This window comes from Pantherophis guttatus, chromosome 9 (genome assembly GCF_059756535.1).
Source record: "Pantherophis guttatus breed Tessera chromosome 9, ASM5975653v1, whole genome shotgun sequence".
Lineage (NCBI taxonomy): Eukaryota > Metazoa > Chordata > Lepidosauria > Squamata > Colubridae > Pantherophis > Pantherophis guttatus.
Genome location: NC_142071.1, coordinates 11006167 through 11025943, shown reverse-complemented (window position 1 = coordinate 11025943; position 19777 = coordinate 11006167). Strand labels below are relative to the sequence as shown.

Below are 19777 nucleotides of genomic sequence, written 5' to 3'. Positions count from 1 at the left end.
TGACTATTGCTGAGTGAATCTTAGCTGCTCTTTCTGAATAGATTGTTTTGGTAATCACATCCTTTTATTAACCCTCCTGCTAGATTTTCCTGAAGCTTAGAGTCAGAGCCTAGAAATACAGTCAAAAGTCAAATGCCTTTAAGTTGAAAAATGGTCACTTTCCGTCTTGTGGTGAATGAAAAACTCTCCTTTCCTTTCTACTTTCTGTGTCAAACTCAGAAGCAAGGCTGGGAGTCTTGGCTACGTGCCCAGGACTGTTAAAAGGTTTCCTGCCCTGTTCTGTCTGGGAACAGCCCCATAGAATGTGTCATTTCTTAATCCATTCTTTAGAACACAGGGTTGGTTCAGAGGCGGTTTTCAAACGGCGTAGATTCTGGTAAAAACAACAGGCCATAATAGGCACTGAACATGCTCCACCTACCGTTAGCCACAGCATCTGGAGATTTGCAGAGCTGAAAAAGAAAACGATCAGCCTCTTTGAGAAGACAGAGTCTCCGAACAGCCTCTCCTCGATTTGTCGACACGAGGGTAAGTTTCTTTCATTGATTCATGACAATTAAATGCATAAATGCACACACAGCAGCCCCATTAGAGAAGCCATGGGTTTCCTATTTAGGTAAAACGCCTCTGCCTTGTTTGCCGGGAAGGAGCACGTTTCCATTCATGTTATACAACTCTCTTAAGGTGATAAACTGCCTGGCAGAGCGAAGATGATTTCATGGGATCCAGATGAATTCTGGAGGCTATTTTTTCACTCAGAGGACATTGTGTTCTCCTTACATAACGCAATACAGGAAAAGCGAGAGGCGGTGGAAGCATCTGAAACTTCTACCCAGGGTGCTCTACAATTAAGGGCAATCAAAACAGGCACTTCTATTAAAACGGCTTTGTGGGTGTCTTTGATCTGGTATGTTTTCTTGACTAGCAGCCGCTATAGTTTGGAATTCCCCTGCCCAGAGAAGCAGAGACTGTTTTGATAGATAGAGGGGAAGCAGGATGTTCCTGCTGGCCCAGCATGGTTGCCTTTTTCATAGAGCAAAAATCCTCTTAAATGAAAAGGAAATGGAGGAAGAAAAGAATCACAGCATCAAAAGTAGTTCTGGGTGGGATGCAGACGTGTTCTTAAGATTTGTGTGTATGTGTGTTTACAAACCGGCCTGCCAAGATGCCTCTAAATGTTGGGGAAAGAAAGAGCACTGTCTCCCCATTTATATATAAGTAGTTTCAAGGGGCAGACAGTGTTTTGATTTGGTTGATGGAACATAGAATAACAGGCTTGGAAGGAACCTTGGAGGTCTTCTAGTCCAACCCTACATCATTCCGAAAGGAAATGAAAGTTGGCATGATGTGGCACAGTGATATGGCCGCAATGATATTAGGCATGAAACAGATGCCTGCCTTTATCAATAGATCTATAGCTTGCACCAAATCCACTGCAGATTTTTTTTATTGTCTACCTAGTTGTTTTATCCATTAATTCTGAGGTGATGAAAATTGGAGCAAGTTGGTAGCACCTTCTTGCATTATTTGCTATTGTTCTACATTACCAAATTATTCTGTTTCTGACAACTGTGTATGATACAAGATGGTAAAGCCTAGCCCATTTTGAGGTATCTTCCCTACCATGTACTAGCCACACCCATGGGTGACTATGCTACATAGCATTTACTTTTACAGATCCTTGGTAGATCCCTTTTCCAAATGAATTGTTCTCATTTTAAGAATGGCTTGGTAGGAACCTAAAGCAACAGACCTAATCAACAACATAAAAAAACCAATTAATGCGCCAATATACTCTGCTGATCTGTAGCTTCTATGGAAGGTTAAAAGCAATACCAGAAAGCAATGTGGTATGATGAGCTCAACTGACTTTTGTAGGTGGAATTTTCCTTTCCAGCCCCAATAATTTAATTGGTTCATTCCCTTGTTGTGAAACACTTTGGTACAAATAATGACTTTAAACACATGGTCTGACACTCATGAAAAGATTTAATGAGAGAGCACATACCCTTTTTGTCCTCCTTGCTGTGTGCTGGGAAATAATTTTTAGGAAATCAAATTTGGAACTCTTAGCCGGCAACAAACTTCAGGACATGTTTTTATTCCATTTATTCCACTGAAGATGTAAAGAAGTTTCTGGATGATAAAAAGGATGAGGGGAAGAGAGTGCTCTTAGTTCTCCCCAAAATTTGGATTTGATCACAAAGAACTCATAGAGCATAGAATAATATGGTTGGAGGTCTTCTAGGCCAATCCTCTACTTGTAGCAGGAGATCCTACAGCATTCCAAACAAATCACTGTCCAGTCTCTTCTTGAAAACCTCCAGTGATGAAGTACCCACAACCTCTGGAGCCTTGGTAGTACAGGGGTTTAAGGCACCCTGTTATTAAGCTGGTTATTAAGACCAGCTGCCTGCAATTACTGCAGGGTTCGAATCTCGCCAAGGCTCAAGGTTGACTCAGCCTTCCATCCTTTCTAAGGTAGGTGAAATGAGGACCCAGTTTGTGGGGGCAATAAGCTGACTTTGTATAAACATACAAAAGGATGAAGGCTATTGCTGAGCACATTGTAAGCCGCCCTGAGTCTTCGGAGAAGGGCGGCATATAAATCAAATAAAAAAAAAATCGTTCCACTGATTAATTGTTCTCACTATCATAAATCTTTCCTTAAATCTAGGTTGGATTTCTCTTTAATAATTTCCCACCCATCACTTCTTGTCCTGTCCTCAGGTGCTTTGGAGAATAGGTTGACCCACCCTGTGATAGTCTCTCAAGTAATGGAAGTCTGCTATGATATCACCCCTCATCCATCTCTTGTTAGACTAGACATAACTAGTTCCCTCAATCATTCATTATATGGCTTTGTTTCTTAGTATAGGCCCGTGATGGCGAACCTATGGCACGCGTGCCACAGGTGGCACACGGAGCCATATTAGTTGGCACGCCAGCTCAGCTCTGGGGTGCATGCGCGCGCCGGCCAGCTGATTTTCAGGCCTTCTGGGCCCACCAGAAGTAGGGAAACAGGCTGTTTCCTGCCTCTGGAGGGCCTGGGGGTGGGGTGGGGAAGGCCCGTTTTTCTTTCTTACCTGGCTCCAGATCCTCTCTGTGTATCTGGGAAGGGTGAAAACAGCCTTTCCCACTCCCTTGGAGGCCCTACGGAGGCTGAAAGGGCCCATTTCCCCACTCCCGGTGGGACAGGAAATGACGTTTTTTTCCCTGTCCCTAGCCTCCAGAGACTCCTAGAGAGGCTCCTAGAGACTCCAAGAGAGGTTCTGGAGGCTGGGGACAGCAAAAAATGTCACTTCCTGTCCTACTGGGAGTTGGGAAATGGGCCCTTTCAGCCTCCGTAGGGCCTCCAAGGGAATGGGAAAGGCTGTTTTCGCCGTTCCCAGATACACAGAGAGGATTTGGAACCAGGTAAGAAAGAAAAACGGACCTACCAGGCCATCATGTGCCAGGAGCGGGGGGGGGGGGAGGGGGAGGGGGTTGCACACACATGCGCGTGGGCACGTGCCTGCGCGACCCTCCCCCGCCCCCCCTCTCCTGGCATGCGATGGCAAAAAGGTTAGCCATCACTGGTATAGGCTATGAGCAGGTTATGAAAAAATATTTTCTTGACATTGGAGTCCATATTTATTTGAGGAGTGGGAGATATATTTTAAAGAAAACAAATACTCTAATATTCTTCCCCCCTTTCTTCATAGAATTCATAGCAATTTACAGATCCTAGAAATTCACAATATCAGACTGTTTAAGGATTCCCTAAAATTGTCTTTTGTGAGCATATACATAAAGTTATATAGTCTTACACTCTTGATTTAGGGTGACACTTTTCATTTTCCAATTCAATTCCTGAAGTTTAATATTAGAAGATATGATTTCAAGAATTGGGTTAAGGAAAACGGAATGAACAGTAAAATTTTCAGAACATGATGCCCAGAGCTTCATTTTACAATTACATTAAAAAAAATGTAAAATAGCTTTTTTTTTTTCCTAGAGCAGGTCTGATTTTCTGGATTGATTTTCCTTCTCTTTGCACGTTATTAGAATGTTCTTTTTTTTTTTTTAATGCTTGCGACACACTTGCCCACATGTTTTGTGGGTAAAGACATCCTGGCCAAAACTTGCAAAATAAATGTGTCACAGTGAAAAACCCGACCTTGCACTTTAAAAGAAGAAATTATTGATCACGTTGTACAACATAAAGTGTAACATTCCTTCTTCCATCAGTTTATATTTCTAGTGAAACAATTATGGGAATGAAACACTGAGATGAGAGGCTTAAAAGAAAACAAACAAAGAAAAAAACCCTCTAAAACTGTTTACCACAACTCTTTAAAGGTTAAGCAAAATAATATTTTTTTTCAAATCTGTTGCACTTGATTTATCATTTTGATCTGTGAATGAGATGTTCTAATCCTAACTCTAACTCTAATCCTTCCCTTACTTCTCCTTCCCTCCCCTTTCCCCTTTCCCTTTTCCTCCTATATTGTTATGCCTTCCAGGAGTTCAAAGAGAAGTTTACAAAGGAATAATATAAGCTTACTTACATAAAAATATACACAAGAAACAAGTCTTTAAAACAATGAATTCAGAATTAAAACATGCGCAGCAAGAAGAAAGCAGCATAAGTAGTTGTATTAAGTAAACAAAGACTGTTTAATAAGCATTCATGCACATGTATGCTATGTATACATCTTAGAATACAGATGGAATTCTTCTGATTAAGTTGACAGAGAGCAGCCTGTTATACCGTCCTCCCATGATTCCTGAAAGAGCTCAGAGCAACATACAGGAGTCAGGTTAACAGAGAACACGCAGTTGTGGCTGAATATAAATTTTGTACAGGAGCCAAAACTCCAAGTCTACTGGAGTTCAGGTTTGGCAGGATCACTGAGTACATTTGTTGTTGCTTCGCAAATTGATAAGTGTTGATTAAGACAGAAGCCATCTTCCTCCTCCTCCTTTATAGGATAACACCAGAAGCAAATGTTAAAAATAGAGAAAAATGTTAACAATATCAAAATGCATTGAGCCTACTGATTGGTGAAAGAGTTGAGAAGGAGAGTTGACTAGAATTTAAAAGAAAGGCAGGGATCCAGTTTTACAACTGATGGTCCTCTGACTTGAGGTCTTCCTGTATTTCTACGAACTGCTTAAACCAGTGGTGGGATTCAAAATTTTTTACTACCGGTTCTGTGGGCATGGCTTGGTGGGAGTGGTATGGCTTGGTGGGTGTGGCAGTGGAAGGATACTGTAAAAATCCCCATTTCCTCCTGATCAGCTGGGACTCGGGAGGCAGAGAATAGATGGGGGCGGGGCCAGTCAGAGGTGGTATTTACCGGTTCTCCGAACTACTCAAAATTTCCACTTCTGCTTCTCCAGAACTGGTCAGAACCTGCTGAATACCATCTCTGGCCTAAATCCAGTGGTGGGATTCTGCCGGTTTTAGGCGGTTCGGCCGAACCGTTTGTTAAATTGCTGGCTCGCCCCGCTCCTTGCCCCGCCCCTCCGCACCACTATTTATTGCCAATAAATAGTGGGAGGTGGGGCGGGCAAGCCAGCAATTTAAAAATGGTTTGGTGTTTTTTTGTAATTTATTGGCCTCGCAGCACACCGAACCGTTTGTTAAATTGCTGGCTCGCCCGCCCCTCACCCGCCCTGCCTCATACCCACGCGGCGCCAGCCTACCCTAGCCCATCCAGTCGCTGGGGGAGACGCGCAACTTTTCTCCGCCCCGGAACACTGGCTGCCCAGGCTGCAGCCAAAGCTCCACATCGTAATGGCCTCCAGGAAGAGGAGAGGCGCCGTCTGCCCCATTGCAAAGCTCAGTAAGAGCAACAAGAGCCAGCTGCAAGTGCAGCTGGCAGGCGCATGCGCAGTGGGGCACAGGTTTAAGGTGCCACCTCCAAGCCAAGGGATGACCCGATGGTGCGGTAGGTGCGCTGCCGCCACTGCCCAAACGGGAGAGGAGAAAGAGATGGAGAAAAAGAGATGAAGGAGAGAAAGGGGGGAGAAAGAGGGGGGGGGAGAAAGAGAGATGAAGGAGAGAAAGATGAAGGAGAGAAAGGGGGAGAGAGAGATGGAGAGAAAGAGATGAAGGAGAGAAAGAGGGGAGAAAGGGAGATGGAGAGAAAGAGGGGAGAAAGGGAGATGGAGAGAAAGAGATGAAGGAGAGAAAGAGGGGAGAAAGGGGAGAAAGAGAGATGAAGGAGAGAAAGAGATGGGGGAGAAAGAGAGATGGAGAGAAAGAGATGAAGGAGAGAAGGGGGAGAAAGAGAGGGGGAGAAAGAGAGATGAAGGAGAGAAACGGGGAAAGAAAGAGAGATGAAGAGAAAGAGAGGGGGTAGAAAGAGGAATGGAGAGAAAGAGAGATGAAGGAGAGAAAGGGGGGGGGAGAAAGAAAGAGATGGGAGAGATGAAAGAGACACACAGAGATACCTGTTTAAAAGAAAATACTGGGAGCCACAAAACCTGGGTGGGAGTAAGTGATATGGAGTTGGCAATGCCCACCCAGGTTTTAGGTTGTGTTTAAGTGTTTACATGTGTTTAAGGTTGAGTGTTTAAAGTTGCAGACCCCTGACCTACCCCATCCGATCACGTCACCCTGCAGCCAGCCCTGTATTCCTGCGTCCACCTCCCACCTGGGCAGCAGCGGCCTACCTACCCCAGTTGTATCACCTTGCCCTGCAGCCGGCCTGAATGCCTGCCTCGGACTGCCTCGGACTGCTCCAGCAGGCCATTTTTATTTAATTAATTTAATTAAGAATGCTGTAATGGGCATAAATGATGACCGATCAAAAGTGCGAGGACCTGTCAGAAATCACCTTTTTCAACCCTTTGGGTAGTCCCTATGTGCATATGGACTATTCAGAGGGCTGAAAAAGTTATTTTTGACAGGTCCTCACACTTTTGACCAATCCTTGCACTTACGACTGTCCTCACATTTTACGTTTTGCGCCCTATCTTCTCACTGTGGTGAAGAGAATTAGTTGTGAAATGACTGACACGGTTGTTAAGGATGCTGCAACGGGCAGAAATGTGAGGATGGTCATAAGTGTGAGGACCAGTCAAAAGTGCGAGGACCAGTCAGAAATGACTTTTTTCAGCTCTCTGAGTAGTCCCTATGCACATAGCCATACCCACCCTGTCACATGACCAGCTAGCCATGCCCACCCGGTCACATGACCAGCTAGCCACCCCCCCCAACTAAGCCACACCCACAGAACTGGTTGTTAAAAAAATTGAATCCCACCACTGCCTAAATCTAAATACTTAACATCGAAACCTGGTCAAAACTTGAGCCTTGCATGGAGGGGACGGACACAGAGGCTTACACAATTGTGGGGCTGGTTGGTCCCATAAAAAACCCCTCCCCCATCTGTTTTAACAACTGCTAATTTCCATCTTGGAATGTTTCACCTTTTGAAATTTTATCAAGTTATTTTTTTAATAATTTTACACTTTTTAACCTTAAATTATTCTGATTTTAATTTTAATTTTATTGATTATACTGTACATTGCCCAGAGCCTCTCACTGAGGGATATAAGTGGTAAAGAAATATGAAAAATGAATACATACATAAATAAAATAAAAAATAATTTCAATGGCAGGACCTTCATTGAAGCATGCAAAATAATTTGAGGAGAACAATTTTCCATAATGCTTAATTGCTCTATAATCACTAAGCATATGACAAATAGGATAGGGTAGGATAGGAAAGGATAATGTCCACTGTGCTAAAGAGTGCTAGAAGGACCAGTCCTTCAATATCACCTAATTGTTGGCATAATAACCTACTGTTTTGGTTGTTTGATTTACTCTATTTTTTTTTGTGGGAAAATGTACACCGCTCAAGCCATAATTTCTTTCTGTAAATTCTTTATAAAATAAATTAAATTCTACCTATTTATTCTTTGGGGATAAGAAGATCCCTCTCCTTGTTCTTAAAGTTGCACCGGGATTGGCATTTAGTCCATTTTCAGAACTTCAGTTAATTTAATCTAGTTCAATGTCATAACCTTTTCTGATATTTCACTATTGTCCCTCAAGGCATTGAGATTGGCACTGCATGGAAATGATAATTGCTCCAAATATCAGCAATTATACCATGGGTGGTAGATAGGTGAAGAAAACACAATGATTTTTTTGAGGGGTGGGGGAAGTAAATAGACACATTTGTTGTGTTTTCTGTGACTGAGGGAGCAATTGCTCTGATGGGAAATAAAGACCATGTTGGACCACCATCTGAAACAGCCTTCTCCATTATGGTCAAATGTTCTGTATTAAATTTGCAGATTTGTTCTGCATCAATATATCTTATTTCTGCTCTGTTGCCCTTCCTTTCAAGATGACAACCCAAGTAAAGAGATCAAGAAAGAAGACTTTCATTTGGGTCTAACAAACAAAGATAGAGACAGGATGCAAACTAGAATCTTTTTGGCAATAAAGACTCAAAATCAATTCTCTAGATATCGTGGAATGAAGTTTGGGAATTTGGAAACAATCCCAAAAACTTAAGGAGTTATGGAGGATAATAGAAAGTCTTTGTTTGAAAAGGAAAATTCCTGTTTCTGACTTCTTTTACTGTTGTCCAAGCACATAAATATAAAAAGGCTTTCTTTTTCATTTTTTTAAAAAAATTATCAGTCCATTGTAGAAGGAAACAGGATATGAAGCAGGCCCATTTTACCAAATCTACTGAAAAGCAGCTCAAGGAATTGCTTTATTCTCTCTTCTTCCCTAAAGTTTCCCAAAGTTTGAAATGTCTACTCCTAAACCTATCACTCATTATTATTTTGCATTTCTTATTGAAAATCAGGATTAAATATCAGTTAAATAAATACATGTAAACTTTATAAAGAAAACGGTGAATCCAGAAGTGAAAATATATGTAATCTGCCATGAGCAAGACAAACTTTTACATGGAGTAGGAGAATTATCAAGAGCTAGAAATAGATCTGGCATCTGGAAGGTTTTGTTTTGTTTTGTTTTTCGGTGCCTTCAAGTCAGTGCTGACACCTGGTGATAGCCTAGAGTAAGTCCCTCTATTTTCCTTGGCAAGATTTTCAGAAGTGGTTTGTCCTTGCCTTCCTTCTTCTAAGGATTGACAGGCGCAAGGTCATCCAGCTGGGTTTGTTTAATCTTGCAGTTTGAACTCATACATTTCCATTGATTCCTGGACTATGGGCAAAAGCATATGTGTTACATTGAAGTAGATGTAAGGATTGTATTGCAGGAAGCCAGCCACCCTCCTAGAAGAATGAAATATTTTAAGAATTAGGCTTATGTAAGCTTTTATTCCCCCCCCCCCCCCGCCCAGTTGTGTGACTACCTAATCTTTCTTGCAAATTGCATATGATTCCAGAAGTATATAATTCTCCTGGGTTTTTGGTAATTTCCTTATCAAAGCTAATTGGTTAAGGAGGACAAGAGGCTTTACAAACTCTTTTGATTCTACAAGCTGTCTGCCATGAATAATTTTGGGGAAAACACTGCTCTCCATGGTGTCTATGGAGATTCTCAGTCACCCAGGTCATGGTTGTCCCAAAGGTGATTTTTTCAAGTCCATCTACATTTAAAAAACACAGGCCACTCTTTTGAAGACGACAAAGTCCATATTTTGGACAGAGAGGATCGCTGGTTTGAAAAAGGGGTTAAAGAGTCCATCTATGTCAAAATTGAACAGCCCTCTTTCAACGGGTGGGGGGGGGAGGGATATGACATCATCTATCTCCAATCTACAACACAGTCCTTTCAACAGTTCCAACAAGGCTCCACACCAATTTGCACCACTCAGAGGACCCTGATGACACAGATAAACCTCCAGCTGGCCTTAATGACTCACTAAAAGAATGCAAATGACCAGCTGTCTGCAAGGAGTATAAATCTTTCCATTCCCCACCATCCAGTCAGAGCTGAAGAAGCGTCTTGGATGAGGAGCAAAACGTCTTCAAAGAAAAACCAGAGAGTTCAGTAGCCTCTTGAAAAAGCACTGTTGGGACTGTTCTCCTTGATAAATTTGGATCATTTGTGTCATACTTGCATGTCTCTCAAACTAGATGTCTTCCCCATTTTATCTTGCAGAATTGTCATCATGGGAAAATTCCTGTTGACCTGCTCAATCGTGATTCTCTTCATTTTGCTCCAGACTGAGGAGATCGTCTCCATTTCTAAAAAAGGAAGCAGCAGACCGAGCGGCAGCAGCAGCCGAAAGCCAACTGGATCTAGCAAACCCTCCCATAATCCTAGCAAACCTTCCCATCGCCCTAGTAAACTCTCCCGCAGTCCTTTCAAGCCTGTAGTGAGACCTAGAAAACCAATACCCAAGCTACCTGAGAACAGGCATGCACTCCCAAAGAGGCCTGATAATCCTGCAAAACTTCCTCCAAACCACGCAGTCCCTCCTCCTCCATATAATCCTGCACATCCACCCCATAATCCCGCCATTCCAAAAAATCCAGGATATCTTGCACCTTATCCTGTCAACCCTCAAAATCCTGCCCACCCCCCAAATAATCCTGTTAACCCAGGGAATCCTCCTCCATATAACCCTGCCTACCCATATCCGGTCAACCCTCAAAACCCCGCACGTCCCCCAAATAATCCTGTTAACCCAGGGAATCCTCCTCCATATAACCCTGCCTACCCATATCCGGTCAACCCTCAAAATCCTGCCCACCCCCCAAATAATCCTGTTAACCCAGGGAATCCTCCTCCATATAACCCTGCCTACCCATATCCGGTCAACCCTCAAAACCCCGCACGTCCCCCACCGTATCCGGTCAACCCTCAAAACCCAGCACCCCCTCCACCGTATCCAGTCAACCCCCAAAACCCCGCACATCCCCCACCGTATCCGGTCAACCCTCAAAACCCCGCACATCCCCCACCGTATCCGGTCAACCCTCAAAACCCAGCACACCCTCCACCATATCCGGTCAACCCCCAAAACCCCGCACATCCCCCACCGTATCCGGTCAACCCTCAAAACCCTGCACGTCCCCCACCGTATCCGGTCAACCCTCAAAACCCAGCACACCCTCCACCATATCCGGTCAACCCCCAAAACCCCGCACATCCCCCACCGTATCCGGTCAAGCCTCAAAATCCTGGGTATTTCCCACACCAACCATATAACCCCCAAAATCCTCACTGGGGACACTATAATCCCAAACCCTGGAAACCTAAACCGCCCAAGACTAATATGAAGCATGTGGCTGGAGCAGCAATTGCAGGTGCAGCGGCAGGAGCTGTTGGAGGCTACTTCCTGGGACGTGCCATGTCTAATCTACATTTTCAATTTAACAACATGAATGAGGAGCGGTGGTGGTACGAAAATCGCCATCGTTATTCGGATAAAGTTTACTACCCCCAGTACATCCAGCCTGTACCACAAGATATCTTTGTGAGAGACTGTGTGAACATCACAGTGAAAGAATACATTGAGCCCACTGGGAATGCAACAGAGGACGAGATGGAAGCCAGGGTGGTGAAGCATGTGGTGAAGGAAATGTGCATCGAGCAGTATCGTACTTTCTCCAGGTCTGCAGAAGGAGGCAGCTCCAAACCTCATGATGGCAACCCAGTGGACCCTAAGTCAAAGGATGATGAAGTGAAATATGTAGTGGGAGAACCTGTTGTAGATGCTCCAGTGGAAGACCCTGAGAGCTACATCTTAGGCAGCCCCATAGCCAAGATGTATTTTCCTTTTAATGACAGTGAGGAAGAACGTTGGTGGAATGAAAACCGCCACCGTTTTGCCACCCATGTTTACCACCCGAACTCTAGCCAGCCAATTTCAAGAGATGTTTTCCTGAGTGAGTGTGTAAATGTCACCGTAAGAGGGTATGTGAAGCCCACTGGAAACCAAACTGAAGATGAATTGGAAGCCAGAGTGGTAACACAGGTGGCAAATGAAAAATGCATGGAGATGTACCCCCGCTTGACTGTTATCACAATGGCAGGCAGCTACTATAATAATAAACCAGAGACAGCTACTACACTGGAGATCAAAAGTGAGTTCAAACATGGAGAAGGAGCAGCTTTGGCTAATAGTCCTGGAGAAGCCAGTGGACACAATGCCCCAAAGAATGCTGTGTCTGATTTGCATTTCTCTTTTGAGAATGCTTTGTTTCTCATTCATCCTTTTGCCATTTCAGTCATTACCTTAATCACTCCTTTCCTGATCTTCTAAGAGCTATGCTTTCTAAGTCTCTTCCATGGTTGCTATTAACTTATCAGAGGTCTGGAATATTTCTCTCTCCAGCAAGAATTTAGTTGTGGCTTTATGTTTTTCTGGAGACTGCATCAGATGCAAAGAGATGCAATACATAGGCTACTTATGAATGAATTCCAATTGCCATCATGTATCAATCTAAAGTGATTCCTTTTTTGTATTTGTCAAGTCTAATTTAAGATGGAGACAATGGATAATTTCCCTATCCCTGTTGCCTCGATCCTTCAGTGGAATCTGCTCAGTTTTCAGGAAATATTTTAGCAGTTCACATGATAATAGAAGTTGCTTTCGAGAAGGAGGGAGTGAGGAAGGAAGGAAGGAAGGAAGGAAGGAAGGAAGGAAGGAAGGAAGGAAGGAAAGGAAGGAAGGAAGGAAGAAGACTTCTGAGATTACTTAAAATGAATACATCAAGATTTGAACTGAAGGTTCCATTCAAACACACCTCAAATTCAATCTTGGAACCAAACTGACTTTCTGAACAATTGGGATCAAACAACAGAATAGGTTTGGATGTCTTTTGTTTGACTATTTGCAAAATATCTCTCCCCTAATGGGAGCTGATAATTCCAACATGTATCTGATTAGTCAACCATTTCTGATGGGTGGTGAAAGCTGTCGCACACCTCAAAAGAGAGGCAGGCAACATGTGATGGCAAACATGTTTTACAGTGTTGCAAACTTGGCGCTGAAAAAGCAAGCATCTGGATGGGCTGCAAATGTTGAGCTGAACACTTTTTTTGAAACTATGATATACTGATGTTAGAGCGTTTCCTACAGGTTCCTATCTCTGAATGGTGGAAACCTGAATTATTACTTTTCAGCAATAATGTAGGGGATGGGGGTGGGGGGTGGGTTGACAGTTGCAGAAAGAAGACTTGAGGTCATTTGTGGCCCTGGGGTTGCAGGACTCCTGCTTGATAAACTGCTTTTGTGCCTTCTTTGTCTAAATTGTCATCCTTCTCCTTAAATATGACTGGGAGGTTTCGTCCAGTCATTAGTAATTTGTGGACTGAGAATATTGTTTGAAAGCCACATGGTTCCATGTTGTTTTCCATTCTTTGTTTTCCTTGACCTCTTAAGGGTTATTGAATACCTAAGTGGGTTTAAACTCTAGTTGCCTCCGGAGATTCTCAGTCATCCAGGTCATAGTTGTCTTATGGTTGTCCCAAGGTGTTTTTTTTTCCCAAAAGGCAAATGGACTTTGTTTTTTCTTTTCTTTGAAAACATTTTAGTTCTCATCCAAGAAGCTTCTTGGATGAGAAGCAAAATGTTTTCAAAGAAAAAAATCAAGAAAGTCCAGTTGCCTTTTGGGAAAAAAGTACCTTTGGGGTTCAGCTCTAATTCTATTTTTAGTATTCTTTTCTGCCATACTGTGATGATTATCACAAATCAGAAGTGGAAAGAGACTTGGCTTGAATTGAAATTATTCCAAAATTGAGAGCCAGTTAATTACAATGCAGTATCAATCCAACAAATGCATAAATATGTAAATAAATAAACTTGGGTTTCTAAGTGCTAGAACAGGCAGTTGACATTGGGATTAATGTGCTTCTCCTCTTGAAACAAAGGATGCAGTTGGATTTATTACATTTTCCTTCCAGCCCTAGGATTCTCAAAAGGAGTCTCTTTGAGAAAAGAAAAGCTTGGCTTAAATACTGAAGATGGATTCCCATCATGAAAAACTGCCTTCTTTAAATAAGATGTGAAGTTGAAGAATTTTTTATCAATCTTTCATAGTATTATGTTGATAAGCAGTCCTTGAACATCCTTGCTTGACTTCGCCTATCAGTAGGTGTGGTTAACCTGGTAAGACTAATGAGGAAGCAAAATCCTTCTGTTGCCTCTGAATTTGGATCTTGCCTTAATTCAGCTGTAAAAGGTCAGAAAGATAATTTCAAGATAGCTTTAGCATCTATTTTGTTAAGAACTAGGAAACTCTGAAGGCTAACTGGGATATAATACAGTGTTTGTGTTTCTGTTTAATTTTCCTTCTTTGTGTGATGGAAAGAGCTATACAAGAACAGCTGGGAAGTCTATCTGATCATGAGTGTTGCGAACAAGAAGATAGAATTTTTAAAGCTATTTTGGTTATTCATTACAATCTAACACGCTCCATATGATATATAGTGCTCAGATTTATTTCCTTGTAATGTTGATTAATGTTCCAACACAAAATTTATTTGAAGATTACTTGTTAAGTGCTGTTTGACTTGCTAATCTCTATTTACTCTTCTGACCCTTTTATCTAAACTGCCAAATAAAACTCTGGCCTGTATAACACCAAAATAGGTCTGTTGCCTTTGTACTTGGTCCTTGTTTGCAAATCCACTGCTATAGTAAGGAAGAAGTTGGGTTAACTGATCTAAAAAAATCCTTTCCAACTCTTGACTATGTAAATATGATTAAGTAAGTTGCTTAGACACCATGCTAAAATAACTTGCATTGATTTAATTTTGGATTACCATGACTAGCATCCCACCTGCAAGCTTCATAGTATATATAAGAATGCCTGGTCTTCTATGTTTTGTGTGTGTGTGTGAGTGTGTGTGTGCACGTATGAGAGAGAGAGAGAGAACTTGTATTACATTCATTTTCCCATACAGTTGTGATATATACACCATAGACATATTTATTAGCAAAAGTTGATAGGACTTGGTTTGAAATTGAGATGGGCAATGTATATATTTAATCAATCAATCAATCAATCAATCAATCAATCAATCAATCAATCAGTAAATAAGCAAGTAAGTAAAACTAAGCCATAAATCATGTTTATCCATTTTAAAGACTGTTCTGGCTTAGTGTGATTTATTTATTTATTTATTTTGTCACATTTCTATGCCGCCCAACTTTCAAGGGACTCTGTTCAGATCAAGTGTAAAAAATCACAATAAAAAAGCACATTATCCAAGACCATTCTAAATTATTTGAGAAGATGAAACACCCACAATCAATTTTCCTCAGAAGCAAAAGTACTATTGGTCAAATGTTATACTAATTATTGTAAATCCTATCCAAATAATTATCTATCTGCAAAATGCAGTTTAAAAATCTATTTGCTTTCTTTTCCTAAAACCAAAATCCAACCAGATGATTCATTCCACTTAATAACAAAGCTGGACCCATTTGGATCCAAAATCTTGGATTTTATTCTGTAACATCTGATATTTTGGGAAAATTTATTTTTGTATATGTATAGGAACAATATATTTGTATTGTTAGGAATAATTTAACACAGTCCAAATGTTGATTTCTCATATTTTATTTTTAACTTTATATCAAACATTTAATTTAAAAAAATGCAAATCAAAATGAAGCCCATGCATAGTTACAGAGTTACAAAATATCCCAATGACAACTGACATGTCACTTCAAAATCCAACATTCCCCTCAATTTAGTTTTTTTTTGCTCTTATATTAAAACAACAATATTTAAAGTTGGCATTTACAATATCAAATCAAATCAAATCAAACCTTTATTGTCAATGCACAACATGTGTAAAATGAGATTGAATGAGCCTCCCTTGGTGCAGCCCCCCTCCCGAAACACAGAATACATCTCAACAACTCAATAAATAAAAGAAAAAGAAATCCCTAAACCCAAATAAGTAATAACTAGCACACATTCCCATGTATGTAATCACCTGGGAAAATATTCATATATACCAGATATACTCAGTAGGTGAAGAGCATATCCCATTATATTTTTACTACATTTACAATTTTATATCTGGTACAAACACAGTGTCAATCAGCAAATCAATTGAAATACACCAGAGTTTTAAAAAAGTACCCTTTATAACCACCGTAGGCTGAAAGCATTAAGACAGACAAAATTATTATAGCCCGAAGTACAATTTTCAATTAGGTCTTAAAATTAAATGACTATGGCATCTTCAAACTAGCTGAATTCCAGTTGCTGTTGTGTTTCTAGCAGTAATATTTCTAAGCCTTGTTGTATACAATGGAGAAATAACAAACACAAACTCTGCTAAACATTTGGTAAAAAAATGTGACACTTGTGGAGGCCATGTCAGCTTTTGCAGCCCAAATCTCAAGGAACTAAATAAAACAATAAGAAAGCCAAAGCAACGTGTGGAAAGAGCAAGGTATTCGTAGCAATCTTGTTTAAAGAATAATTCTAAATAGTGCCTCAGTATGCCAAATGCAAAACCTGATTCCGCAAAATCAGTTCACAAGCTCAACATTAGGCTCTTCCTCTCAAAGTTCATTAGAAGACCATCCATGAATTTCTTATTCTGGCCTGTAGCTGAAGACAAAGGGGCTCACTCCCTCTTGCTTAATAGACTAGGATGGTATAAGGTCTCCTGCCTTGAGCAAGGGGTTGGACTATAAAAGTCCCTTCCAGGTTCCAGCCCTATGATTCTGTGTTTCATGTTCTAACTAGCAGTATTGGGACCAGCTGAGACATCAGCGTGGATGGCATGAGTAATTTCCCCACACACAACACAAATGTTCTGTGAATTAGTAGCACTGTCAGATTCTCCAGTTGTTGCAGAGAAAAGTCTACATTTCAGTTTCTTTGTGAATATTTCTTTGACTTTCTAAAGAAGCCAATGAAAGTGACTTTGGTACTGGAAGTGAAAGTTAATTCCAAAGTTCTCCAGAGTTAAAACCTTCAATTTCCTAGTGATTTTTTGGTCCAAGGATCTATTGGATGCTTTCTTACTCCTAATGTTAATTGAATCATTAATATTAGCTTTCTGATAAGCTTATCCCATTTGAATCAGAACAATTATCATTTAAAAGGAGAGAAATTGAAGTCCTCTTTGGAAGATGAATATATATATTTCATATTCTTAGTCTATTTATAAGGTCATTTTTCATCATACCCTTGAACTCTGAAGTCCCACTTATGGCAATTAACAATTTTCAATAGCTTTAAATTTCTGGAAATTGTTTCAGAAATTTCTTATTTCTTAACAGAAATAATATTTCAACCTGCTCCTTTACCTTCCAAAAACTGACATTTTTCTTTTGCTTTGAATAAAGTATTTCCACCATGGTGTCTTTGTTTCAAAGCTACTTGCCTTCAGCAAGATTAATCACATGCTGTGTATCTGCAGCAATTGTGCTTCATAGGCAAGAAGTTTTTCTTACATATGGAATAGCCTTCAAAATGTCCATGTGTGAATTAGTCGTGGTGGATGGGTCTCTCAAGAGCTCCAAGGCTATCATGCAGATCAGCTCTGGTTGCCAAAGCCCTTTTAAAAATGCAAACCCTTCCTTGTGAAGATATACTTGGTCCTTTGGGAAGCCAGACTTTGTGATAATACAAAATGATTGCTGCATTAAATCTAAAAATAATTACTTAGCCATTCTTATGTATGTTACTATATTGTGTGTAAGCGCAAGCTCAGTGAGAATGGAGTGAGATTTCTAGCAGGGTAGGGGTTCTTATAAAATGTTCTTATGTCCCTCCTTTTCCCCACCCAAAACTGTTTTGCAGCTAAAGACAGAATCACAGGTGGTTATGAAGGGACCATGTCAGGTGAAGCCAGTATGTTCAAGAATACTTAAGAGATAGAACAACTCTTAAACACACCCATTAAAAATTGCACATACAAGAATGTATTCTCCCACCAGGTGTATGCTTTATAGAGTTCCCTTCTCCACACTGCTAGCTCAACAAGAGAGAACCTTCAGGAAAGGAACTCAGTGTATCAGGAAACATAAAATCAGTGTAATTATTACAAGCACAGAAGGGTTAGTAAACAGCGAAGTGACACCTGACATCAACCTGTATTGCTCAGTGCACATCTGCGTCACCACTTGCGTCACCATCTTTCTTTCTGTGTCATCTGCTGTCTTGTTCCCACTGGGCTCAATGTACTCGGTCACGGTGACATTCGTGCAGTCTCTCACGAAGACGTCCCTCGAAACTGGTTGGTCATACTTTGGGTAGTAAACTTGGTCGGAGTAGCGGTCGCGGTTTTGATTCCACCACTGCTGCTCACTAGGATTGTTAAACATAAACTGCATGTTTGACATGGAACGGCCTAAGAGGTAACCCCCCAGTGCACCTGCTGCAACTCCAGCCACAGCTGCTCCTGCCATATGCTTCATTTTGGGCTTGGGTGGTTTGGGCTTCCAGGGCTTGCCATACTGGCTGCCCCCATAGCCGCCTCCATAGCCGCCTCCATAACCGCCTCCATAGCCTCCTCCGTAGCCTCCTCCATGCCCAGGATAAGGTTGATTGTAACCACCTTGTGGATAATTAGGTCTGTTTGGAGGATGTTGCTGGGGGTAACCAGGTGGGCGTTGGCCCCCGGTATTCCAGCCACCACCAGGTTTAGGCTTCTTCTTGGAAACAGAGGGATCCATCTGGAGCAGGAGAAGGAGAAGTAAAATCCAACTGGTTGCAAGGGGTTTCCTCATTGTTGCTTATTCTACAAATCAAACAGAAGAAGAATTGTTAAGTGAAGAGCAGTTTGGAGTTTAGGGCCCCTGAAATTAAGGAGTCTTTTTCATACCTTACATTTGAGCTCACACCAGAAGTTGAATTGTCTTTCTGTAGGATGGGGAACAAAGTTAATAGAATCTCCTTTTACCTGTAGAGCTTGCACATCACAAACAAATCTTATGGGCTCCGGTGATTATTCATACACTGACAGTACAGATCAATGTAGGTCAGTGTGGGAGTCCTATATGCATTTTTATCTTATTAGCCACCAATTAACCATTGCACATTGACTAACTCACAATTCATATAGAAGAAAACCAAATGAATTGCATTATGGCTCAGCACATATGAATCTTGCTATACATTTCGGTATGTTTTAGACTGTGAGTGGTGTCTGTCCAATTGCACTGGATAAAGAAAAGTGAACCTGAATTTCTATAGCTGGAAATGAAGAACTTCTAATCCTCAATGGTTTCAGAGGCACGACAGCCAACATTGCAGCAGAAAGATGTTTCACAAACATCTCTTTTGAAAACATTGCAAAAAAACCCAAAACCCCTGAACATCTTGAAAATGCCAAACGCAAAAACCCGAAAGGAGAGAATCCCAAAATAGCATCTTCTTGATAGAAAACACGAACATTCTTCCTTTTTCATTCAGCTGTAGCTTTGCAAAAGAGCTGAACTTCTCCCCCAGTAGCCAATAGCAGCTGGAGTCCAGTATGAGAACAATAAAGCCATAATTTCCTCCCAAGCTTTTGTTTCTGCCATTATGCAGAAGATTCTGCTTCTGTATAGAAGATCTTTCTGAAAAAGCCATGAATCTCCTACTTTCAAACACAACCAATGTGGAGAATAATTTCTTTACCATTATGACCAAGAACATTATGACCAAGAGCCTTGGTAGCACAGTGGACTAATGCACTGTTATTAACATCTGCTGCTTGCAATTACTGCAAGTTCAAATCCCACCAGGCTCAAGGTTCACTCAGCCTTCCATCCTTTCAAAGGTAGGTAAAATGAGGACCCAGATTGTGGGGGCAATAAGCTGACTTTGTATAAAATATACAAAAGTATGAAGGCTATTGCTTAACACATTGTAAGCCGCCCTGAGT

At 41.3% G+C, this 19777-nt stretch overlaps 2 protein-coding genes across 2 annotated transcripts; one reads left to right on the top strand and one right to left on the bottom strand.

The window, feature by feature from the left end:
- Positions 1-387: 387 nt before the first annotated feature.
- LOC117677004 (uncharacterized) lies at positions 388-14525 on the top strand. Its single transcript, XM_034436862.3, has 2 exons — positions 388-528; positions 10088-14525. The coding sequence occupies exon 2, from the start codon at positions 10098-10100 to the stop codon at positions 12195-12197; it is 2100 nt and encodes a 699-aa protein (XP_034292753.3). The 5' UTR covers positions 388-528; positions 10088-10097; the 3' UTR covers positions 12198-14525.
- Positions 14526-15485: 960 nt separating this feature from the next.
- On the bottom strand, positions 15486-18682 carry LOC117677003 (major prion protein-like). Its single transcript, XM_034436861.3, has one exon. The coding sequence runs from the start codon at positions 18636-18638 to the stop codon at positions 17916-17918; it is 723 nt and encodes a 240-aa protein (XP_034292752.1). The 5' UTR covers positions 18639-18682; the 3' UTR covers positions 15486-17915.
- Between the last annotated feature and the right edge of the window lie 1095 nt (positions 18683-19777).